General features: G+C 32.5%; 2 protein-coding genes across 4 annotated transcripts in view; both read left to right on the top strand.

Moving 5' to 3' along the window:
• The window catches only part of LOC144838621 (kinesin-like protein KIF23), a 36,452-nt gene extending 28,116 nt beyond the window's left edge, over positions 1-8,336 (top strand). For 2 of the 3 annotated variants that reach the window (XM_078694058.1, XM_078694050.1), the window contains 18 exons: positions 160-265; positions 421-557; positions 658-785; positions 963-1,130; positions 1,378-1,407; positions 2,006-2,118; positions 2,429-2,733; positions 2,912-3,031; positions 3,240-3,336; positions 3,660-3,763; positions 3,899-3,998; positions 4,496-4,704; positions 4,980-5,090; positions 5,459-5,726; positions 6,031-6,173; positions 6,640-6,804; positions 7,195-7,262; positions 7,714-8,336. In XM_078694058.1, coding sequence (XP_078550184.1) covers positions 160-265; positions 421-557; positions 658-785; positions 963-1,130; positions 1,378-1,407; positions 2,006-2,118; positions 2,429-2,733; positions 2,912-3,031; positions 3,240-3,336; positions 3,660-3,763; positions 3,899-3,998; positions 4,496-4,704; positions 4,980-5,090; positions 5,459-5,726; positions 6,031-6,173; positions 6,640-6,804; positions 7,195-7,262; positions 7,714-7,729 — 2,388 coding nt within the window. In that variant the 3' untranslated portion in view covers positions 7,730-8,336. The remainder of the gene's footprint in view (positions 1-159; positions 266-420; positions 558-657; positions 786-962; positions 1,131-1,377; positions 1,408-2,005; positions 2,119-2,428; positions 2,734-2,911; positions 3,032-3,239; positions 3,337-3,659; positions 3,764-3,898; positions 3,999-4,495; positions 4,705-4,979; positions 5,091-5,458; positions 5,727-6,030; positions 6,174-6,639; positions 6,805-7,194; positions 7,263-7,713) is intronic. The other variant, XM_078694065.1, reaches the window with a different exon arrangement.
• A 9,779-nt stretch (positions 8,337-18,115) lies between these two features.
• Positions 18,116-24,417, top strand: LOC144838583 (uncharacterized). Its single transcript, XM_078694003.1, has 3 exons — positions 18,116-18,256; positions 21,169-21,786; positions 21,968-24,417. The coding sequence occupies exons 2-3, from the start codon at positions 21,297-21,299 to the stop codon at positions 22,828-22,830; spliced, it is 1,353 nt and encodes a 450-aa protein (XP_078550129.1). The 5' UTR covers positions 18,116-18,256; positions 21,169-21,296; the 3' UTR covers positions 22,831-24,417.
• The last annotated feature ends 1,912 nt before the right edge of the window (positions 24,418-26,329 follow it).

Genomic DNA, 26,329 nt, shown 5'->3' with positions numbered 1-26,329 from the left:
GGAAGTCTAACAAAGAGGTCTTGTTGTGGGGGTGGCTTGCCTAAGTTGAGATCTTTGAATCACATTGTCCCATACAAAATATCTTATTAATTTGTAAAGTGTATTTTACAAATATTTATATATTTTATTTTGTATTGTATTGTATATTTTTCCTTTTAGAACCAATATACATTTAAGTTTGTATTCCCGACAAACACTTCACAGAAGGCTCTATTTGACCGGGTTTCATTGCCGTTGATAGATGACCTAATACACGGGAGAAATGGTAAGTTTTAAAAATATTTTGTCTCCGAGTCGTTTCATTATACTCTTGTCACGTAATTCTATTAATTTTTTATTTATTACTCATTTGAAATCCTTATACAATAATTATACACTAATTTAGAAATACTGTATATAACTTGTATGTCATTTAATTAGGATTGTTGTTCATGTATGGAATTACTGGATCAGGAAAGACACATACAATGCAAGGCACCCCTGGGGACGGAGGTATTCTGCCTAGAGCTCTGGATGTCCTTTTCAACAGCATTGGAGATCTTCAAGCCAAAAAATATGTAAATATCATATCATTTTTTGTGACGTTTTAGAAAATCAATATCTTTACATTAAGACAGATTTCCTTACAATTATGCTTTATTGTTTTTTTCTTGTCAGGTATTCCGTCCAGACTTGTGCAATGGTATGGATGTTCAAACAGAAGCAGATGCGATGATGGAGAGACAAAAACGTGACCTTTTGACCCCATTGAGAAACCCTGCTACACCTGCAACGCCCAAGAGCAGGTAAAAAATTAATCAAAATTCAGAATCTTTACATATAATTGTTAACCACCTAAGAATTAATTTTTTCAGCTCTGTGAATGACAATTTTAAACTAAAGGTCAAATTAAATTCTGTGCTTCTATCAAATAATAAACAAATATTAAATTATATTTTCCCTCTTTTTTTGTATTAATATAGTAGAAAAAATGATTTGGCAAATCTTGTCCGAATTCCTGACACAACAAGTATAAGCAACGTTGATGACGATAACAACTACACTGTGTTTGTATCATACATTGAAATCTACAACAATTACATCTATGATTTGCTTGAGGAACTTCCGGTTGACCCCATCATGACCCCAAAGTAAGAGCAACATATTTTTTAACCTATTTAGTAATCTGCACTAAATAGTTACTAATTATAATGTTAGGGCTGTTTTCTAGCTCAAATGGAGTTACAGTAGATCAGTTATTTACATAAACGTTAAATTTCAAAAGTGTCAACATCTAAATAATTATAACCTTTTAGTATGATAACTGTCACCATTACATAGCTTATATTCTATAGTGTCAGTAGATTATTAATACTGTACGTTTGTTTTTATATTTAGGTTTTTGTATGGACTTCCATCAAATGTCATGTATGTACCGTTATGCATGCGGTGCCTTAGTTCTTCCTTAAGCTTTTTCTTTAAATTTTACAATTTTATCATACTACAATTTGTTTTTATTAATTTTAATAATTTGACTGATTAAGAAATATAGCATTTGTTATTAATTATTAATATTTGCTAGAGTTGACAGATATTTCTTTTTAAACTAATATAATTAACTATCCATTCATTATTCTTCTGGTTTTAACGTTGGTTTAAAAATTGTTACTAATTTTTGTTTTTTCACCTTTACAGAATAAAATTATTAACACATGTAAATATAAAAAACAGTTACATTTTTTTGTTGATTCATTTGCGACTTACAAATAATGAATATTTTGTAAAAATGTTACAATAATAGTCATTTAAGCTCTGTCTATACTATCAAACTTTATGTGACAAAAAATATGTGATGTGCCCATATATGGACATGATGATGTCATATCACCATGACATTTGGGCATATCACTACCATATTTGGGCACATCACACTTTTTTTGTTGAACTAGTTTGAAAGTGTAGAGCTTTATGCTTCTAGTATCAAAATTTGTTGATAATAAAATATGTAAATTCTTTCTTTTATTAGGTCTATGCCATCTAAAACCCTACGTGAGGATGCTAATCACAATATGTATGTAGCTGGCTGTACTGAAGTTGAAGTTAAGACCACAGATGAAGCTTATGCTGTCTTTGTAAAAGGTACTGTTCACATTGAATCTCCTCGCGTTAGTCTGCTATGAGTTTTGTAGTTGTATATTTTAAAAATTTGTTCATTTATACTGGGTATCCTCTTCAGTCGAAGACTGTTCTCCCAGAGGGCCCAGTTATAATCAGTGGCTGTAATGTACTAGTACACCAGGGTACAGGTCTCAAAAGATGTACTAGGTTCTTTAAAGTGCACATGAGCTAGGTGTATACAGGACCTACGGTTTATAGTTCTTTTCTGCTCTTTAGTTTACTTTTCCATTCTTTTTCCATCTAAAACAGTTGTTCATTTGTTGTTTTATAGGACAAAGGAGACGTAGAGTAGCCCACACACAGCTAAACACAGAATCCAGTCGTTCGCATAGCGTGTTCAACATCCGGTTGGTACAGGCACCGTTGGACCCGATCGGGGAAGAGGTTTACCAGGACAAGAATCAGATTTGCATCAGCCAATTGTCTTTAGTTGACCTGGCTGGAAGCGAAAGAACACACCGCACAAAGAATTCTGGAGATAGGCTGCGAGAGGCAGGTAACATCAACGCGTCCCTGATGACGTTACGTACGTGTATAGATATGCTACGCGAGAATCAAAAGAATGGATCAAGCAAGGTATTATTTATATTTCTCTGCTTTTTTGTTTATATCTAATGAACATTATTTATCAGTTTTAAAACTCTACTTTAGCTTAAGATTTTACCGTTATTTATTATTTATAAAATGTTGAAGCAGTTACTGTAAAATTATATATTTTTAAAACAATTTGTTGAAATATTTGTTTGTTTTACAGATTGTGCCTTATAGAGATTCCAAAGTAACACATTTATTTAAGAACTACTTTGATGGTGAGGGTAAGGTTAGAATGATTGTATGCGTTAACCCACGAGCTGCTGACTATGATGAGACCATCGTAAGTATAAGTAAATTTATCGTGTCACTGTAAGCTAAATCAAAATGAAAATAAAAAAGGCAGAAAAAAAAACACCACTGATATCGCTTGTCAAAGACTTAATACTCAGTAGTGTGGTCTTAATAACAATCAAGACTGCTTAGTAATTTATTAGTAAAAGGAAAAAGTGTAGAATGTTTTCAATTTATTTTAATGATTTATTTTTCAGCATGTCATGAGATTCTCAGAGGCAACGCAAGAGGTACAAGTTGCCAGAGCAACAGACATCAAATTTGATATTGGATTGACACCTGGCAGAAGAAGAGGTAAATAATAATGATATGAATAAACAATGCGGTAAAATTAACACCACAGCAAAGTTCTATATCCGAGTACACCTGATAAATAGTAATACAGTCAACACCTTTGGGCTGGCCAAATTTGTCTTGATTTTCTGGAAAGTCTGGTATTGGGAATGTGTTTTTAATGGTAACAATGAATTTGGGACTGTTATGTTTGGACTTAAAGAAAAGTCTGGTATTGGGAGAGTTTCTGGTTTTTATGGAGTCCAGTATGGGAGAGTTTAACTGTATTGAAAACTTTACCACTGTGTTACTGAATATAACAATCCATCTATTTTATCATGTAGCTCACCAGATGTATAGAAAGATGATAGAAGAAGGCTCAGAAGAGGATGATGTAGCGGTTCCATCTCTATTGATATCTCTTGGACCTCCTTATCCATTTTTTGAAGTAAGCAATTGATTATTTTATAATGAGCCTATATTACTCTTGCGCTTGATTTAGCATTGGACCATATTTATGTGTGTTATAATTTAGTAAAAGATTCTATTTTTAACATCATTTCTTTTCCAATTGTTTCTATAGATCAATGATCCAAATGATAATTCCATTCAGAGGTTAATTGAGTTCCTCATGGAGAGAGAAAAACGAAGAAACACATTAAACAAGGAATTATCAAGATTAAGTAAGTCATTCTATTACATTCTGATTCTTCCGTCATTTCGATGAACATCAACATTGGGTAACCTGTCTACACTATCAAATTAGTTTGACAAAATATGTGTTATGTGCCCAAATATGGTAGTGATATGATGTCATCACATCACATTTTTTTTGTCACATAATGTTTCATAGTGTAGACAGAGCTTAATCAAAGACCAAGAAAACTATACCCAATTTTTAATACCCAATTCAATTCGATAAAACTTTATTATCCCAACCTCCGGGGAAATTTATTTGGTTATGGTTATATTCATAAAACGTTTAAAAAGTACACAAAAAGGCAAGCACAACAATCATAATAAAAATCTAAAATATGTTAAAAATAAATCATATTGATTGATTATTTTTAGTTTAGTAATTACATCATTTTGTGTGGATGAAGTGACCACAAATTTCTTTGTTCTATTCTTCCTACATATTTTTGTTGCACCTACTAATGATTTGTTTTTAAAATTTCAGTGGGAAACTTCCGAACACAGTTATTGGATTTGGAAAGCGAGTGTCAAACGTTACGAGACAAGAATTCACAGCTTCAAAGTCAGACCGAGTCGCAGAACAAAGAGTTAGTCAAATTTCAGAATAGATTGAAAGAGAAAAATGCACAAAATGGAATGTTGCACCGTACACATCAGCTTTACGAGGAAGACAGGAGAGGTCTCCAATCTGAAGTATGTTTTTATGCAAATTTTAATTGTTCTTAATTTTTTTGCGTCACTGAATCTTTTCAATCTATAAAATTGGATCACAAAAAGGAATATTTATGTTTATCATGTGATTTTAGTGTATGTACACTTTTCCTATTTAAAAAAAATGTCTATTAAAAAAAAATTGAAATACATTTTTTAAAAAAACATCTAACATCAATGGTATTCTGTATCCCAACATAACCTTAAATTTTCAACGATGAGAAAAATAGTAAAATAATTATGTTTATATTTTGTAGCTTGATGAGAAACTGAAATTAATAAACCGTGAGAAGCAGGAAAAAGACAAGTTGCGCCAAGCACTGAAAGGAGTCGCGACCAGTGAGAAAGAAAAGTGGGCCAGAGAATGTGTAAGTACTTAGGCAGTAGAAGATACAATAGATTGTCTTAAGCTCTGTCTACAAAAGTGTGATGCGCCCAAATATGGTAGTGATATGCCCAAATATGGTAGTGATATAACATCATCATGTTCTTATATGGGCACATCACATTTGTCACATAAAGTTTGATAGCGTAGACAGCAAGGTCAATTTTTTACCATATACATTTAATGTTCTTGTTCCTGCTCTTCTGCAGGTTGATGCCTGTTGTTGTTACTGCTATAAATGTCCACAGACCTGGCTATGAATGTCCTAATTATTGTGTTTATATTTTATGCTATTGGGTGGCTAGTATGTAATTTATCAAAATCCTTATTTTACATTCATTTGAACCACAGGAAAAACGAGTAAAAGCAAAGCAATTGGAAATGCAAAACAAAATATGGGTTAAAGACGAGAAGCTAAGACAACTAAAGGAGATCGTATGCGCTAGAGAGGCAGCATCAAACCGAGTAAAGGAGAGGAGGGCAGCAGTTGTTCACAACAGGTCAAAGTCGCCACCTCCTAAGCGTAATCCACCACCAGTTAAACTAAGACATAGACGGTCACGTTCAGCATCTGGTACTGTGTGGATTGATCATAAGCCTGCCACCACTATTGGCACAGGTTGGTGAATTATTAAAAAAAATATAAATTGTATATGATAAATGCAATAATTGTTCTCGCAATAATTTTAAAATGTGATATCCTGCAGAGTTTTATATGAAACAAACTAATATTTTACACATTGTAAAGCTCTGTCTACACTATCAAACTAGTTTGACAAAAAAAAAAGTGTGATGTGCCCAAATATGGTAGTGCTCATCATGTCCATATATGGGCATATCAGAGCTTTATGTCCTAATGTTATATGCAAAACAAGATGTTTTGTTTTGTTTAGTTATAATGTAAATATAATGGTATGTTTCAGAGACAGTAATGCAACCATCAGGTATTAAGAAGAAGAAAACAATAAAGAATGCAAAAGAGATGAAAGATGTGAAGGCATCCAACTACATGTTGACACATCAAGAAGAGAACTCACAAGGCGAGATTGAAACCAAACTATTCAAGGTAAAATTCAATAATAACAAATGTCATTGGAAGATACAAATCCCAAATCATATGGGTTATTTTGTTTAAAATAATTTTGTAGCGTAGTGGTTTTGTTTGTGGTTAACATGCTTGCCTTCCAATCCTAAGGTCCAGGGTTCAGTCCAGCATTGTAACTCACGACTCTTTCAACTCCACTCTCTAAGCCTCAAATGAGACTTAGTTTATAAGCACGATAAATTAGTAAATAGTTTATCCATCCGGTAATAAGTTACTCGCTGTTGGATGCGTCTGAAATAATTTTTAAAAAGCAAAGAATGCTTGTTAAATTATTAGAATGTACTAATAATATAGTAATAAGTCAGTGTTGGACAAAAAAATATGTAATGTATTATTTAATCTTAGCACCTAATGATTGAAGAGAGATTTTTATCTCCTTCATGAAACAGTCTGTGAAAATGTTGACATTCAAAAAAATTATTTTTAGGGTGAGGTTTTTGATACAAGAGGTGGAGGGAAATCAGTGCAATTCACAGATGTTGAGAAGCTGCGACAGGAGACGCCATTAAGTGCAGAACGCAAGAGCGTTGAACGTAAACGACATGCTTCAGATGAAGAGAACAGTGGTGAATGGACAGACGTTGAAACTAGAGTAAGATGAAATTCTGCGTTGAAAGAATTTTCACTTCATACAACATACATTTCATTTTTTGTACTATAAGTACCAAATAAAAACAACATTGAATAAGTTTGTGTCCATGAGCTAAGTTAATTGGATGTTTGTAAAGTAAAGCTATTTCGTTTTGATTGAATTATCATCCTTGGGCTATAGTATCTAACCCTAGCCATCAGTGTAAGCTCGGTGGTTTATAGGTATAGTGCCCTGGAGGTTGTGTGTTTGAGTCCAATCTGAGAATTACTTTTATTCTCGCAATTTTATTCTCATTATTTACATAAAGCATAAAGTACAATTACGTGAGAATATTGCAAACATCTGACCAAGTCAACATCTAAATAATGTTTGTTTGTATTGTTTTTTTAGTGTGCTGTTGGCATTCAGGGTATTGCAGGTAAAGGAAGTCCAGCACTTACACACATTGTACCACAAAAGTAAGTAAACCACATACAGTGTACAAAGAAACAATGGGTATAGTTTTAAAACAATACTTTGGCATTCAATCCATGGTTAATTGCAACACCCCAAAATATACCCTAAATTTTTGTCTAAAGCTTTATCTACACTATCAAACTTTATGTGACCAAAAAAATGTGATATGCCCATATATGGGCATATCACATTTTTTAAATATGGTAATGATATGCCCAAATATGGTAGTGATATGACATCATGGACATGATGATGTCATATCACTACCATATTTAGGCATATCATTACCATATTTAGGCACATCACACTTTTTTCAAACTAGTTTGATAGTGTAGACAGAGCTTAAGGATAGCATACTTGTTTAATTTACTCGATTCGATCAAATACCATAAACTTTTCTACTTTATCATTAGCTTTATACTAATTTATTCAACCCATTTTTTTTTTTTACAGAAAATTTAAAATTTAGCTGTGTTGCATACGAGAGAAGGTCCAGTTTGTATACAAGGTACACAAGTTACAATTCAGGTTGGAGAAGATTATTGACCGTTGCGTTCTTGTTTTGTTTTTATTTTGTTTATGATTATTGCATGTATTTTAAATTAAAAAGAATTTAGTTAACTAAGACAAGACATGTATAGAAATGATAAAACACTATCAACAATAATATAATATTAATATAATTTTGATTTAGATAAATATAATATTGATTTAGTCGGTAATTAGTTCAATTTATATGAATCCACTGAAGTTTCAATTTCTCAGCAATTGTAATTAGCATTTAGAATCATGATATAAATTACAGTACATATAAATGGGAAATAATAAATAAATACATCATAAAATTATTAATATGCACCATAATTAAAGATTCATTTATGCCAACAATATTTTGTATAATAATAAACACATTTTCGACATATATGACCGTTTATTAAAACATTTTGAAACTAAACTGTATATAAAATTGTCCATTTTGCTAAATGTAATCTAGTACAGTGTAACGTAGTGTGTATATAGATCCTTTGTGTGTCCAATATTACTGTATTATTAAAAAGAAAAACTTGTTCCGGTTATTTTTGTGATTGTCAGGATTTTTTGTTCTTTCTGCAATTTTTGTCCGCAGCGTTTCTCTAAAAGTTGTAAACAGAATATTTTATATGAGCCTTTATTTGAAATATATTTTATGACGTCAGAGTTGCGCACCATAAGTTATGCACGATTTTATGATTTTTAATGATTGGTCATAAATTTTTAATGAAACGACAAGTTAAAATATAATTTCGACCCTTTATTTTATGACATAATGGGTTACTATATCATAATTTGGTATGCACAGATATGTTCTTTGCATGATACCTCAACTGGTTACTATGACTATAAGATGATGATAATGCAATATATGCGTATATATGGCAATATTATTGAATATCGACCTTTTTATTTTTTGACAAAACTGGTTACTATGACTCTATAAGATGATGATAACGCAATATATGTGCATATATGGCAATATTATTGCATAATAATTAAATTTTAAAGGCCAGGTGCGGGCAAAAAATTTCTATTGATCATACATTCCAATAATTATCGATCTATAGTTTCCCTTATGTTTCATAATTTTTGGGATTTTATTTGTGTTACACGAGCTTGTTGAAAATAAGCACTTTCGTATCAGTGGGGGGATAGTTCATATTACACAGTAAAATCTCTATTCTTTTGTACACAAATTTTGTAAATAGAGAGGCATTTTAAAAAGCTATGAAAAATAAACGGTGTTGTAAAAAATGTTATCAGATGACTAAATATAGGTAATATAACTTGAATATTACATTTCTGGTATTTTTATTCAACTTCAGATTTTTATTTTCATGCTATAGCAAAAATTATCCACCGTATATCCACCATCTTTTTTCACCTTCTAGAGAGTCACCAGACATGTTATTACATTAGGTTAACTACCTAACTACTGAAAAAAAGTCTTCCTGGTTTTTATGGAAGAATTTTGCCAAATTTTGTATTTGACCATATTAAGGGAAATTCATGTTTTTTCATCTTGATTTCTGTTACAAATATTTGATTTATGTACAATTAACCAAATATTATATTTAAAATTCATGCCTGTACCTGAGCTTTAAAAAGTCGATATTTTGGCCATTTTTGAAAAAATCCCTGTACTATAGTATAGGAAAATTTTAGAAAAATGACAAAATTTCGACCTTTTATTTTTTGACAAAACTGGTTACTATGACTCTATAAGATGATAATAACGCAATATATGCGCATATATGGCAATATTATTGCATAATAATTGAATTTTAAAAAGTCGACATATTGGCCATTTTTGAAAAAATCCCTGTACTATAGTACAGGAAAATTTTCGAAAAATGACAAAATTTCAACCTTTTTATTTTTTGACAAAACTGGTTACTATGACTCTATAAGATGATGATAACGCAATATATGCGCATATATGGCAATATTATTGCATAATAATTGAATTTTAAAAAGTCGATATTTTGGCCATTTTTGAAAAAATCCCTGTACTATAGTACAGGAAATTTTCGAAAAATGACAAAATTTCGACCTTTTTATTTTTTGACAAAACAGGTTACTATGACTCTATAAGATGATGATAACGCAATATATGCGCATATATGGCAATATTATTGCATAATAATTGAATTTTAAAAAGTCGATATTTTGGCCATTTTTGAAAAAATCCCTGTACTATTTAGTACAGGAAAATTTTCGAAAAATGACCAAATTTCGACCTTTTTATTTTTTGACAAAACAGGTTACTATGACTCTATAAGATGATAATAATGCAATATATGCGCATATATGGCAATATTATTGCATAATAATTGAATTTTAAAAAGTCAATATTTTGGCCATTTTTGAAAAAATCCCTGTACTATAGTAGGCCTACAGGAAAATTTTAGAAAAATGACAAAATTTCGACCTTTTATTTTTTGACAAAACTGGTTACTATGACTCTATAAGATGATGATAACGCAATATATGCGCATATATGGCAATATTATTGCATAATAATTGAATTTTAAAAGGTCGATATTTTGGCCATTTTTGAAAAAATCCCTGTACTATAGTATAGGAAAAGTTTCGAAAAATGACCAAATTTCGACCTTTTTATTTTTTGACAAAACAGGTTACTATGACTCTATAAGATGATAATAACGCAATATATGCGCATATATGACAATATTATTGCATAATAATTGAATTTTAAAAAGTCGATATTTTGGCCATTTATGAAAAAAATCCCTGTACTATAGTACAGGAAAATTTTAGAAAAATGACAAAATTTCGACCTTTTATTTTTTAACAAAACTGGTTACTATGACTCTATAAGATGATGATAACGCAATATATGCGCATATATGACAATATTATTGCATAATAATTGAATTTTAAAAAGTCGATATTTTGGCCATTTTTGAAAAAATCCCTGTACTATAGTACAGGAAAATTTTCGAAAAATGACCAAATTTCGACCTTTTTATTTTTTGACAAAACTGGTTACTATGACTCTATAAGATGATGATAACACAATATATGCGCATATATGACAATATTATTGCATAATAATTGAATTTTAAAAAGTCGACATATTGGCCATTTTTGAAAAAATCCCTGTACTATAGGCCTAGTACAGGAAAATTTTCGAAAAATGACCAAATTTCGACCTTTTTATTTTTTGACAAAACTGCTTACTATGACTCTATAAGATGATGATAACGCAATATATGCGCATATATGGCAATATTATTGCATAATAATTGAATTTTAAAAAGTCGACATATTGGCCATTTTTGAAAAAATCCCTGTATTAGGCCTATAGTACAGGAAAATTTTCGAAAAATGACAAAATTTCGACCTTTTTATTTTTTGACAAAACTGCTTACTATGACTCTATAAGATGATAATAATGCAATATATGCGCATATATGGCAATATTATTGCATAATAATTGAATTTTAAAAAGTCGATATTTTGGCCATTTTTGAAAAAATCCCTGTACTAGCCTATAGTACAGGAAAATTTTCGAAAAATGACAAAATTTCGACCTTTTTATTTTTTGACAAAACTGCTTACTATGACTCTATAAGATGTTGATAACGCAATATATGCGCATATATGGCAATATTATTGCATAATAATTGAATTTTAAAAAGTCGATATTTTGGCCATTTTTGAAAAAATCCCTGTACTATTAGTACAGGGAATTTTTCGAAAAATGACCAAATTTCGACCTTTTTATTTTTTGACAAAACTGGTTACTATGACTCTATAAGATGATGATAACGCAATATATGCGCATATATGGCAATATTATTGCATAATAATTGAATTTTAAAAAGTCGACATATTGGCCATTTTTGAAAAAATCCCTGTAGGCCTACTATAGGCCTAGTACAGGAAAATTTTCGAAAAATGACAAAATTTCGACCTTTTTATTTTTTGACAAAACTGCTTACTATGACTCTATAAGATGATGATAACGCAATATATGCGCATATATGGCAATATTATTGCATAATAATTGAATTTTAAAAAGTCGATATTTTGGCCATTTTTGAAAAAATCCCTGTAGGCCTACTATAATAGTACAGGAACATTTTCGAAAAATGACAAAATTTCGACCTTTTTATTTTTTGACAAAACAGGTTACTATGACTCTATAAGATGATGGTAACGCAATATATGCGCATATATGGCAATATTATTGCATAATAATTGAATTTTAAAAAGTCGATATTTTGGCCATTTTTGAAAAAATCCCTGTACTATAGTAGAGGAAGATTTTCGAAAAATGACAAAATTTCGACCTTTTTATTTTTTGACAAAACTGCTTACTATAACTCTATAAGATGTTGATAACGCAATATATGCGCATATATGGCAATATTATTGCATAATAATTGAATTTTAAAAAGTCGACATATTGGCCATTTTTGAAAAAATCCCTGTACTATTAGTACAGGGAATTTTTCGAAAAATGACCAAATTTCGACCTTTTTATTTTTTGACAAAACTGGTTACTATGACTCTGTAAGATGATAATAACGCAATATTATTGCATAATAATTAAATTTTAAAATGTCGATATTTTGGTAATTTTTTATTTTGTAAATTTCCAAAAAAAAAAGACCAAATTTCGTCCTTTTTATTTTTGCACATAGCTATGACACAGTGACTATAAGATGATGTGCAATATATGGGGATAAAAAGGTAATAGTTTTTAACGTATACACATTTCACCTGCTTAATATAGTTGTAGATATATTGATATTTTCGAATTCAGACAATTTTTTACAATTATTTACGTATTTACACAACTAATTCGAACTTGTTTCAATTTATATTATATTCAAAACGTCAATAAAATAGTGTAACTACGTCACTATTTACGTACGTCTTGTCAAAATAGATTCGCGAATGTATATAAATATTATATACTACAGCAAAAGTCAAATGTCATCGACATAATATCAATCAACATTGTTGCCATGGTCATTATACTTGATGACAAACTGGCTTACGTGTAATCTCAGTTAATACTACCGGTACACTATTTAAAGACATCTTAAATGTTTATTTTCTTTGAATATATTAGTAGCATATTTCAGTATAAATATTTCACTTTTGACATGACACGTTTGCACCGGTAATTACTAACCACGAAAATGAGAAAGAAATGTTTATACAGCACAACATAGCAAAATATAACACAACAAAATGTTTAGCCATTAAAAAAAAAAAATCCCCGGTAAAATGTAAAAGATATAATGTAATGGCACATAAATGTCAGCAAATGGAGTCCAATAAAACAGTTTAGACACCAATGACATAAGAGACATAGCACCATAGATGAAATAATGAGAAATAGGCCTACGCCAACTAGGGAGCAACATTGAGATGATCCTTTCCCAGTTGCTTACTAGCCTTCTGTATGGTGTTGGTGATGACACCGGTTCCATAATGGACGTCTGATGCCACAAACTTTTTCATTTTCGTCTATATTTGTGTTGTCTTTGTTGTTGTTGTTGATCCTTTCTTTTCATTCAACTTTCCTTCCCATGGTCATTTTGTAAGTTGGTTCGCTCTTAATCTTCTTTTCTTTTTAGTGTTTTATTTTCAGTAACTTTCATTTATATACCTTACAGTAATGTTTATGATGTCCCGAACAACATTCTTCTGTTTAAACATCTACATGCATCTCTTGACATGCGCGCGCGTCTTAGTTAATGTCCATGATGTCATTTCAGTTTAAAATTTGCTGGTAACATTCTTATCTGTGTAGGCTACATTATTATTTCCATCTCGCATCTGCCATTCTGTTTTATTTCTCCAGTATAGAGATGGCCTTGTTATTGTAAAAGTATGCCTGAACGTGCATTGCGAATCGAATAAAGTTGAATCTACCGAAGCTTGAGTATGAAATAGATATGACGTCATTTGAATTAACAGTGTGAGAGGTCGATAAAGTGTTTAATTAAGCTTAAGTTAACGTGTTTACAAACTTCTCCCATTCCCCTCCTGGTATACACTGTCACTGTCCTTGAAAATCTATACGATTTTATTCATTAAAATGTAAACAACCTACATCGCGGAGGAATGTTAGTTAGCTGCAAACAGACTACGAAATATAATTTGCTATAGGCCTAAAATTTCGTTTATAGGGACCTACGATGTTTACATATACCTTTAAGCTCTAACTACCTCATACTATAACATTATCTTTATTGAAGGTACATATTACCGCACATTCTAATCATATTCTCTTCAAAAGAAATATGGCGGTCCTTCGAACATTAAAGATAGGACATTAGGTCATGTTCAGCATTTTACAATTTGTAGGCGAGGCCCTCATCTTTTTCAAAATATTTATCCGCCACGGAAATCAGTCATAATTATGCTTTGATTACATGAAATTTAATAATACTGGCCTAATGATATGCGTGGAGTTCCATATTCATAAAATAAAAATATTATTCATTCCAAACATAACTAGCATGTCATAATTTTGTCCTATAACTTAAAGGTAGGCTACACGAGTCGCTCATCTTATGAATTATAAGTAAAATGGAAGGCAGCCTATAGGCCCGCATACCAAGGGGATTCGATATCGGTCTTGTACAATTACCAAACCTCTTAAACAAATAATCACATTGTGGTCGTTTACCTTTGTGTGTAATTGTTTTCTTTCGTTTCTACCTCTACCTCGTTCTTCTCCCACGAGCATTCGCCATCGAATAAACACACTAAATTTCAACAGCACCATGTTTGGTGATTATCAATTATTGGATAATCTGCTGGGGTAATGGACCCCAAGGTCAAGTACATCAAGCAACAGAAACATTTAATGTGGGGAAATGGCACGATCATAATCGAATGTTTGCATGCTGCGGATCCTTACGAATCCTATGTAAATGTTTAACAAGAACAACCAATGGTTGGTATGATGATAGCGTATCTTTAGTAAACAAAGATCTCAAACAACGGAAGCATCACTTTCAAAATGAAATTGTTGTTCAGAAATACACTGCTCTGTTTCTAGTGAAAAAGATTTCCCCGTGTAATAGAACCATTAAATATAACAATTAAATAAACCTTTAACGTGCAATAGAACTAATACTGAACGGCTAATAGGAGGTTTATTATATAAATATAGAATTATGTATAGTTGTAAGAAACAACATGCTTACAATATCACTTTGCTGACGGAGATTTTCAACATGTTTACATTTTATGCTATAAATCAATCTAAAGAGAAATTATTATATATAAAAACCACAGACCTAAATGTTTGTTTGACATCAAAACAAGCTCTTTGATAATTGATTTTAAGCTTACTGATATTATTTTTACGCTTATGACGCAAGGCTTGATCGACAAGTATAACTGGTAGTTAGAATGTTCGATTTGTTTACCATGATCGTACAATATTTTAATCTAGCCCCGTTCACAACAACTGACGTAGCGAGAAATGGATTCGACAAACAATTTAAATTATTCAAAATAAAGTATTTATTTATTTTATTTATTCAACTTTGTTTTACAAGGGTACCGTAGCTCTAACAGTTGTACTACAGCAGTAAAGCTGACTTGAAGAGCCCCTTTTAAAAACAATACACAATTATACAAAAATACATTCAAGAAGTAAATCAAATTGTATAAGTATAATCTAAAAAAACATGTAATATTAATAATAATAACATTTATTTCCACAAATAATAGAGTAAAATAGTACAGATTAACATAATAAATATACAACCAATAATGAACATAATCAATATAATGCAAGAAAAGAAATATATAAGTGGAAAAGGGACGCAACAGCAAGCAAGCTTTAAATTAAATATTATAGAGAGGAAGGGAATTTCTACAAATATAGTCTCAAGTTATATAAATGTGTACATTCGTCGTACAAATAGACATATCACAGGAGCAACTTACTATGTTTTTCCCCTTTTAACATTGTTATTTGCACGTAGTTCGTGACCTCGTCAAACTATACTTGACGTTCTGCAAACATGAACAATCCTCACTATTTTATTCAGATTTACTGATTAATTTCTTAGTTAGAAAGTGAATTAAAAGTGAAACGACCGGTTAGAGATTATCTTATATCAAAACAGAAGATTAATGAGTAATTCCGACAATTCGATTTCCATGCAAATGGCGAAAAAGTAGTGGTTCAATGCATTTGTTTCATTAGGAGTGAGTGGTGTTTCAGGGCATTATCGTGGTTATTTAAGCCGGATAATGTGAACATTTACCCGTGAGCGAATAACTGTTTGCGTAGGCCTACACGTGCCACGAACAGCATATCGTACAGGCTATGTCTTGGTATTTAATACAAATGTGAGGGTATAGGAGTACAGAACATGTTAGGGTACGCGATAGGAAATGAATTTTATGAGCATTAATGAGATTACAAAGGCTAATTGATGGGGATATAAAGAGAACAATATTATGCTATAAATTAGTATTACATTTATTGATGACGACCATAAAAGCAAACATGTCTCCAGTGAACTGTGTGCTAAGTGCTTGTTTATGGGCAAAGTTGGCTTGGCTAAACGCCAATGTTTTGTGTGTTTTTCATCACTTCATTTATCAAATCGATTACGGTAAAGGGCATTGGTCGTTCAACCTCGTGGTGACGTAATTCTTACGGTTACGAAACATGAGGTTGACACCCGCGTACAAAAATCGGCAAATATTATCAGTAATTGAACGCGCACGTACGATTGTGTGTCTCTTTGCGTACATAAAGAATCTAGGGCGATCTAATGATCCTGAGTGCTGTAGGATTAGAACGCACTAAAAAAACTAGGCCACATGGAAGCAGAATTGATTTCTGACTTTTCTTTAAATTTTTGTTTTGAGGAATTTCAAAGTAATTATTTTCAAATTCAGTATTACGTAATCTCACTCGTTATATATTTACATCTAAACAAAGATTTGAAATACGTCAAACGTTGCAAAAATCGCAATTGCATCCTAGAATATTTGAACCTGTAACAATAACATGTTATTATAAGTGTGCGGACGTGTTATATCATAATGCTTGGTTCAAAAACATTTGTGCTCTAAATGTTTACCGATGGAATGAAATGACAAACAAGTTAGTTAGTGATGACGTATGACGATGTTTTTTAACGAATAGTAGAATGATGTTAATAGTGATGGGACAATGTTTTTAATGATGTTGGTGATTACGATGACGCCAGTGATGACCGCTAATGAATCACGATGATTTATGAAGGCCTACAACTTTAATTAAGATGATTTATTTATAAAGTGAAATTGAAGATTGAAGACGTTGATGCGATTATATACCGTACCACACAAAAATATCAATTATTGTAGAATTGAATATTATTAATATTAAAGTGATATTTATTGATACCGGTAATTATTTAATATATACTGCAAAGAATGTATATGTATATAAATATATACATCCAATGGCAAATTACTGAAAAATGACAATGTTGTGTGTATCAGTTGGATCTCAATGGAGATACAAAATAAAATAAGCAAAAAGCAAAATCAAAATGATAAAGTAAAACAGAAAACTTAGCAGAACTTTTGGCAACACTAGCCCTTCATCAGTGCAAGTGAGAGAGTACTTGGACAAAATTGAGAATATGAAGCGCTGTCTGAGTGGACTGGATTAAAAGAAATAAAAACAAAGGAGGCACAGGCTGGTGAATAGAGGGTGGAGCAAGAGTGAAGACAATGAAGATAGTTTGGTAGATATAAACAAAAAAACAACTCAAAATCCAAATGGTGGCTAATATTGAAACTTGAAAATGAATATTGAAAATTTAGGTAGTCGATGAAATAGGCACAGACACAGAACAAATTCTAAACCGCCCGGTGATATACTGACAATTAATTAATTTGAAACGATAAGATGAGGAAATCTGTGAGAATAAGGTCGCCCCAACCGAGTATATATATTTGCAATAATACTAACATCATAATATGCCTGATACTATAACTAAGATTAGGCCTAAATAGACCATAATAGTAATTAATGCTGAATAAACAATTTTTATTGAATTAAAAAAAAAGTAAAACCTACAACTCGTGATCATTTTTAATGTATTCTTAAATTAAGAAACCTGTAAAAACCAGGTTACGGGGTTTCCCATTAAAGTCGTAAAGAGCGTGATCACAAGACCTAAGAACAACATTTATGGCGTCATCTTGTGTGGACTCTTGCCAAACAGCATGTTATTGATCGACATTACGTATCAATTACTAGTGAACAAAAGACGTGCCTCGATGCTATAGTAAAACCGTAGTGAACGACTCGGCTGTGTCAGATAAGATAAAATAGCGACAGCGAGCAGACGACACAAAGCATACAGTACATCGCGTTTTCTTTATATTTAGTAAACGACAGTAAACGCGTTGGATACGAATTTTAAACGGAAACCAATGCTTCACAAATGTAAGTATTCGGATCTTTTATTGCTTTTTAAACATCGTCAATTTCTAATAAACTGTTTTGTTGAATTGTGAGAGAAATATTTTGGCGGTTGTAATTTGGTTTGTTGACACAGTGTTTTTAGTATTCAGGTGAAATCGAAGGTTAAGTGTGCGCTGATAAATAGACCTATATACTACTGTTAGTGTTAGGCACACCTTTTTTTCGAAGTAGCCTACAGTATTTTTATAACTATTATACTTTTGGATGTTTATAACTTTTTGCTAAAGAGTGTACTATTACACTGATACTATTGTTATACCAAGGATATATACAGTTCGTTATTAAAATATACAGTAGTCATTCATTCATTCATTTATTCAATAGTATAATAGGCCACTGGCCCAAGTACTGTACAATAATAGAAAATAATACATATTATAAAATGTAAGTAGTAGTAGTAACAGCAGCATGTAAAACCTATTATTCTTTTATAAAGTATGCCTATTATAAAAATGATCACCATGAATCTATTCGCAATATATGTTTAGGAACGTGTCACACAAGTTATAATATTTTCGTCTTTTAATTATTTCAACTTCAAAATACAATCGTGGGTCAGGGCCAAATATAAGTTTTACACATGGTTGATGGTGAAAATGGTAGATTAGAAAATGTGGAAGGCCTCAAGCTAAATGTAGGTCCAACAATGATTGAGTACTCGCGATATTTATATATTGTGTAGTGAAACGTTTACAAACTTACAAGCAACAATTAAATGTAACAATTAAGGAGAATGCCTACTATTGTAATCAATCAATCAATCAATCAATCAATCAATTCACTTTTATTTCAGAACAAAGTCCATATCATAACAAATAAAAAATCTATACCACATGTCGCACATAATAATGCCGTCGAAAAACCGTCGGTTTTCAACTAGGAGTGAAAAAAAACAACACATTATTATGGCTATACTGATACAAGTTAACATACGTAAACGTATACATGAAATTATGTATACAGAAGTTCAATCCATTTTCTATGCAACTTATATATTGTTGTTAATTGTTATTAATTAATTATTATATATATTAATTAGTCCAATAGACAAGGTGTCCAACCTTCCAATGTTTTCCACAGTTTTTAGACAAAATTGCAATATGCAATGGAAGTAGGCGTTTTGCTGCCAGACTATTTGAAACCACCTCTAAATCTAAACAAAAAATTCCACTTGGTAGCAAAATAATTTGTTCCTTTAACTATGGTTGCCTGCAAAAATATTTCTCTATATTAGCGTAATAGGCCTATTTTTAGTGATTTTCTCAATATATATTTAAGAATGTGTCCCAACTGAGGAATCCACTACTAAAATGTAATGCTACTGTATGTAATGCTTGCCCTATTTTTGGATTAGGTTACAAAAATGATATATTACCAATAGACCCATAAATGTTAACATTAGCGTTTGTTTTTAGAACTTTCGGTCAAAGGTGAGGATTTGAATTATTGCCCCTCCGTAGATACTACTGGATGGATATTCATTTCCACAACATGTCGATTATTTAGAGCAAAAGATGGATCACATAATTTATAGCCTATTATAGAACTGAACATAAGCCGAAGGATCACCAGGTTTCAATCTGAACTGTATACAAAACGTAGGCCTACATTCGTGTGTATTTTTAGCTATACCACCCGGAGAACTCTTATATTCCCTATATATTTACTATCAGTTTTCATAAATGTTTGATGACATCTAAGATTTTAAATCTTTGATATCGGATAGGTATCTTTTCAAAATACAACATATATCATATTAATAATGATATCAGATTCAGCTCCTGACAGCCGATTCTCGGTACTGTATCTATTTCCGAAGTATCATAGGAATGGTAATACAACATCACACATGTTTTACGTATCTATAAGTACTAGTAGTAACCTAACCCTTAACCTAACCTTACATGGTACAGGCCTCACATGTGATATAAACTTTTTATGGATGTACAATAGTTATGTCGGCGAGTCGACCATGCTCTTCCATCGTCAATTTAATTTCTTCCTTTACTCAGATATTTTGCCACCTTTACACGTCGACCATCAATGAACCAAATACCTTTAAATCTAAAGGCCAATTTACACACACAGACAGACAGTGGTAACGATAATAACAATATAGAATATATGTTTATTCCTTATGACCATTTACACACAAAGCAAAGCGGACGGGCAGTTTCCGCTCAGGATAGATACAAATTCTACCGCGCGGTTTTCCGCTTACCGTTATCGCTCGTCTGTGCAAATTGACCTTAATCCGGAAAAATAAGAGATGAGATGGGGTCTAAAAGGTTCATCTAATTTAATCTATAGATAACTATTCAATAGCTTTTGTCTTTCTAAGTGTTTGTAAATTTACTATAGTTACGTGCCTCTGAGTTGTTTGTTTATACACGTTACTTTCTTTTGTTAAATATTTACAATGAATTCGAGAGTTCCGTTTGTTTCGGTTATATTTTAGTACGGTATTAAAGAGATCTACGCCCATAGAAATGGTGAGAACGACAATGATATGAATGACAGCATTGTTTAGAAAAAATAGCTCGGCAGTTTGGTTTAAAGATAACTGGGTCAAAAGAAAGTTTTTTTGTCACAAACGCGGTCACAAAATGTACGTTATATTATTTGAATGAAACGATTTTCTTATTGTAATATCAGTTGATGCAAACTCTTATCTGTTAAAAACAAGGCCATACACATGGCTGCAATCGCGTGCTCAAATTTGAGTTAGTGTTTACCGACCGACAATCCGACCATCCGACCGACATAGTGAGCTGTAGAGTTGCGTTGCACGCGACTAAAAACGATCAGGGAGACAAGATTGTATACCACATTAAGACGTTCATTAACTAATTAATACTTGTCTTTGATTCCAGATACAAGAATTGTAAGCATATCTGATTCGATAGAATGTAAGGAATAAAACCTGACCATACATAATTGCTTCAACTTTGGAACCTAGTTGGTGAGTAACGAGGTATCATCAATCGAACATACTGTCAGAATGAAAGACTCCACAATGCAACTGAAAAGGAAAACGTCTTCAGGGAATTCAACCCATGCTTTGAGGGAAGCTCTGAGAACAAATAGTTACACTCGCATCAAAACATCAATGAATCTGCCGTGTTTAGACGTTAACAAAAAAGACACAGAACATGGTGGTAACACTGTCCTGATGAAGATATGCGAGTTAGATCTACTGTCAAAAAGTCGAAGAGATCTTGCAAAAATCTGGTTGCAGAAGCCAGATATCGATCCCGATTTAAGAAACACTGAAGGCAGGACTGCTTTGGCTCTTGCCTGTCTACGTGGTGATGAAGGCATGGTGAAGGTACTGGCGGATCAATCAGATGCTAACCCAAACATTGTTGATAATTCAATTGATACGCCTTTGATGCATGCTTGTCGAATTAAACAAGGAATCAGCGTAGTCAAGGCAATGGTCACGTGCTTTGGGCGTTTAAATCTTGATATTGATAAAATGAATTTTAAAGGTAAGAGTCACATTATACCCTATCTTTTTAATAATAAAATTAATATTTATGTTTGTGTATATAGTCGAAAATAAGAAAATGACATTAAATGTTCACCTTTTCTTCACGTTTGGAGAAATGGAAATAGAATATTCGTCAACTTAATACAACTGAATTTGAAAATTTATTCTTAAATTTTTAGGTTACACACCTTTGTTAGAAGCTGCACGACTTGGTCATTCAGAAATATGTCGTCTGCTTGTATTATCTGGTGCAGATGTCAGTATTCGAGATCCAACGAACAACAACACTGCGCAGAATTTAGCGATTCAGAGCAGGTGTGATACACCAGATCTGTTGCTGCTATCACCAATCGCTGTCCGGAAGACAAAAGCGCGCCAAGAACGAGAGGCGCAAGGCAGACGCTGTTTGACAGATCTGATAGCAATGTCTGGACTAGAACCTGTCAATCGCTGGATGGAGTCTTCAGAAGTCCAAAAACTTAAACGACAGGTGCCTTCAATACCGTTAAATGAAGAACACTTTAAGCAAGCAAACAGCTTAGTCTTTAACATGTCACGACGATTAGATCGTCTGCAGGAATTTCCAGCCGAGGAAGAGGAAGAAGACATACAAAAATATCTGCTTTCTAGAAGGCGTCATTCCAGCTCGTTACCCGACCTTCGTGAGGAACAGGTTTTTTCAAACAAGCACAGTAATGCTAGTAAGCCAATAGACCCTTACAGGCGTCGATCGAACACTATAGGCAGTGCATCTCCTACAAGTCACCCGGTAAGACTACCGGCTGTTTCTCGAACGCGAAGGTCCTCAGCAAATAGAACTGTCAAAGTGCCCACAAGAACGCCAAGTCCACCACAAAGTCCAAGAGGAAGTCCGCCTGTTGGTTCAAGACCATTAAAACCCGTTCGAAAAATTACTCCACCAATGAAATCGTCGAGTCCTGTTGTTGTAAAGGCTGGTCAATCTTCACATGTTCAAGAAAATACAATTAAAACTTGGGCAGGGAAACCATTTTCGGCTATACCGTCGTATATGTTTCGATAATTCAACAGAAATCAGATGTTTTAAAAAAAGGGAGATCAATTTAACTCTCTGTTCCTATATAGGCTGGTGCAATATTGAGTACGTTAGTTTGATAAATGAATTATAATAATTATTTAAATACTGCATGTTATAAATATCAGGATAAAACCCTTTAGGCCTACTGTAGGCTTTAAACAAGTTTAAGACTTCAACTGCCATTAAAATGTCAGTTTCTGTAACACGTTCTGCTTAATTTATTTAATCATTTAGTATTGCAATCCAACTTGAACATTTCATAAAAGCAATTTAAAATAGCGAAAATCTATAACTGCATTATAGTACAATCATATTTGAAATTATATTTCCATTACCGTAAGTCGCGTGACGTAAGCATAAACGGGTAATTAGTTATAACCTTCGTTATCTATCAACTCAAATACTCTAATTAGGGTAAATACATTTATAACAAGGTCATTACTAGATAGAAACGGCTATTCATCCGACACTGCTATTCACTACTTACAAATTAATGTTTTTCATGTCTATCTTTCTGATAGGGCTAATGAATAATTATTTAATGTTAAATGTTGCAATTTCGCAATTGTCATTTTTATGTATGTTCAAGTGCTGGTAATCGTTTTGTCGCCGCCAATATACAATTACAAGGTGAAACTATTCATGTGGTTAAAGATACATTGTCCCCCTAAAAAAAATAATTTGTTTAACATTTTGTTTTAAATATGCCATTTTAATGTCACATAACAGTTATTCACTTTGAGAAAAACCAGATCGAAAACAAATTATTTACCTTAAAAAATGTAATTTAAAGCAAAAAATGGTTTTTGGTTAAAAACAGTGGCTTGTCATTGGTAAACTCGCTTACGTTGCGCGTACGTCATTGCGTTGCGTTTCTAGTGGGAACCACGCTTTATAGGTATATGAATCGATAAAGAGTTCAGACGCACAGTCAAGGCTATTTAAAAGTATGTAAATCTGTTTAGTAGATTATTTATTATAAAGACAACTAGTGAAGATTGAACCAATACCACTTTTCCCTCAGACAACAAGTGTGTTTGTTGTACTTTTACCACATTCGGTCCCGTTTGGGGCCGGGTGTGTGCGTTTTTACCCTAACGATGTTATATGACGTAAGTTGTGTTTACCGCTATAATCATCCTTGACATTTAAGTCCATCATTGTTTTTATGCTGAATTCAACAATCGATTGAATACTTATGAGAGAATCTTTCTTCAATCAACAATTGCTAAAGAAAGAACGCAATTCTATTTTAAGACAGTTTAAACAAGCTTAAGTGATGTTTATTGTTAGTAAAAGTAAGGATTATGGTAACTAAGTTACGTAATTTCTTTTATTCAACCGTAATTTAAATGTGGCGAATGAATAAGAAAAAAAAGTTTCTAACTGGTTGCAAACACTTTTCTTACAGTATATCAAATTCATAAATACTATTACTAAGGCTTAGTATGGTTCAAGCCTTATCAATTACGCTAAGGTTAATATGAGAGCAATTCTTAACACAAGCTTGTAAAGTTTGCGATACACCGTGTAATTTCCTATATGCATAATCCCTTCAGATAATAATGTATGCTGAGATAGGCCTAAATACCAACAGTAGTAAAACCTATAGAATACAGTATAGACAATATAAACAAACACAAATAATCAACTTTACTCTAATAGTATTTCACTCTTCCCTGGTATAATTATTGCTTAATGCGTTGTTCCCACTTGAGACGCAACACATCGACGTAACGCAACGTCAGGGATTTGACAAATCACAAGCGATGAATTATTGGAACTGTTGCTTGTCATTGGTCAATTGCGTCTACGTCCTTGCGCTGTGTCCTAGTGAGAACCAAGCTTAAGTGTTAAGAAATAATCTAACACGCGAACATACAACATTTACGTTAATTCTATTGAAATCGTAACTATTATTCTATTGTTAAGATCGTAATAAAATGTTTATGAGGTAATTGAAGGCTTTTAGTACATACAACTACAAAGAGATGTTTAAATAAAGACATATTCTACAATAGAGTTGAATTTGCTTTATAATTATTTTTGTCCTCTTACCCCATGCTTAGCCGTTTTTTTCTTGCCAATTTCATAAGATTCGTATTGTTATCTTGTGCTTATTCCTATAAATAAACAATTAGTATAAACAAATTAAGACCTACAAATACATAATACAGAACGTGTATTAACAGTAAAGTGTTGTACATGTATGTACAGCTCAGCTACAGACATGAATTTCATATAAAATATTTTGTTAAAAATGCATTGTTCCCCAAAAACATTATTTTTTTCAGGGGACAATACATATTTAAAACGTGAATTTCCAGAAATTGTTCATAAAGCGCGAAAGTTGACAAAATGCTAGAGGAAATCATAGACTGTTAATTCTTGGAATCAATAGAAAATTGCATACACCTGTTAGATAAAGAAAACCTTCGTATTCGATAGTGCCGAAAATCAGCATCGAACATTGACACCTCGGCTGTAGAAAAACGGAATTTGCGTCTTCTTTTCGAAATTGTATTTTCTTATTAACTTTGCGATTTACTATGTTGACAATAATTCGTCCTTTCGTCTAAACATGTGTCGTGTGTCTCTCGCCCTCAAGCCTTTTCCCAACTTCGTAATGGAATTGTCAACATGCTTACACATGCCGCTATGACGTCACCATTTACCGTGACGTCTTAGCAGTATACATACATAGCTCCAACAACTTGCGTTGACAGAAACTGTACCCTGGGGGTAAAGAAGGGAAGGGCAGTGGGCTGACGACGAAGAAACAACACAGAATGACGCGAATTAACGTCATATTATAAAGTAATCAATATATACATGGTGTGTTGACTTGATGTTGTTCATGTTGTTATTGTCGGATGTTGCTCAGGCTGCCGATAATTATTTTTTTTACCTCCTGTTATTGTTGTCAAAGAGAGAAAAACAATTCGGTATTCGGAAATCGAGTTGATGATGTTACCGTAAAATAGATACAGTATTTTAATGATCAAATCTTATGAAATATATTGAGTTTTCGAGAGTGCCTATCTCACTACGGTATTTTCGACACCGGCATGTTTTATATTTGGATAGCTCTTACGTAGTCCTACGGTAATTCCCAGTCTATTATAATTTGTCAAAATGTCTACGGGCTCATATGAAAAAAAAGACAACGTGCTGCCGCGCTTGACCAATGAACAGTCCGAATAATAGTCATTTGTGATTGGTCAAATAATTTGACGTGATGCGCTTACGTCTTTGCGTTGCATATGTGTCCTTACGCTTGATTTCCAACTGGAGACGCAACGCAATGATGTAAGCGCAACCGTAGGTGATTTGACCAATCACAACCGACTGTTTGTGATTGTTCAAATCACGTTGCGTTACGTCCTTGCGTTACGTTCTAGTGGGAACCAAGCTTAAAAGCTTGGTTCCCACTAGAACGTAACGCAAGGACGTAAACGCAACGCAAGCGTTTTAACCAATGACA

The sequence above is a fragment of the Antedon bifida genome, chromosome 1 (genome assembly GCF_963402885.1).
Source record: "Antedon bifida chromosome 1, ecAntBifi1.1, whole genome shotgun sequence".
Taxonomy (NCBI): Eukaryota; Metazoa; Echinodermata; class Crinoidea; order Comatulida; family Antedonidae; genus Antedon; species Antedon bifida.
Note: the sequence above shows the minus strand (reverse complement) of the source record. Positions and strands in the feature narration are given on the sequence as shown.

What these genes read in the sequence shown, in the direction of transcription:
- LOC144838583 (XM_078694003.1), top strand. Translation starts at nt 21,297, where the DNA reads ATGAAAGACTCCACAATGCAACTGAAAAGGAAAACGTCTTCAGGGAAT. An exon ending in TGATAAAATGAATTTTAAAG is followed by an intron (nt 21,787 to 21,967) that starts GTAAGAGTCACA and finishes TTAAATTTTTAG; the next exon opens with GTTACACACCTTTGTTAGAA.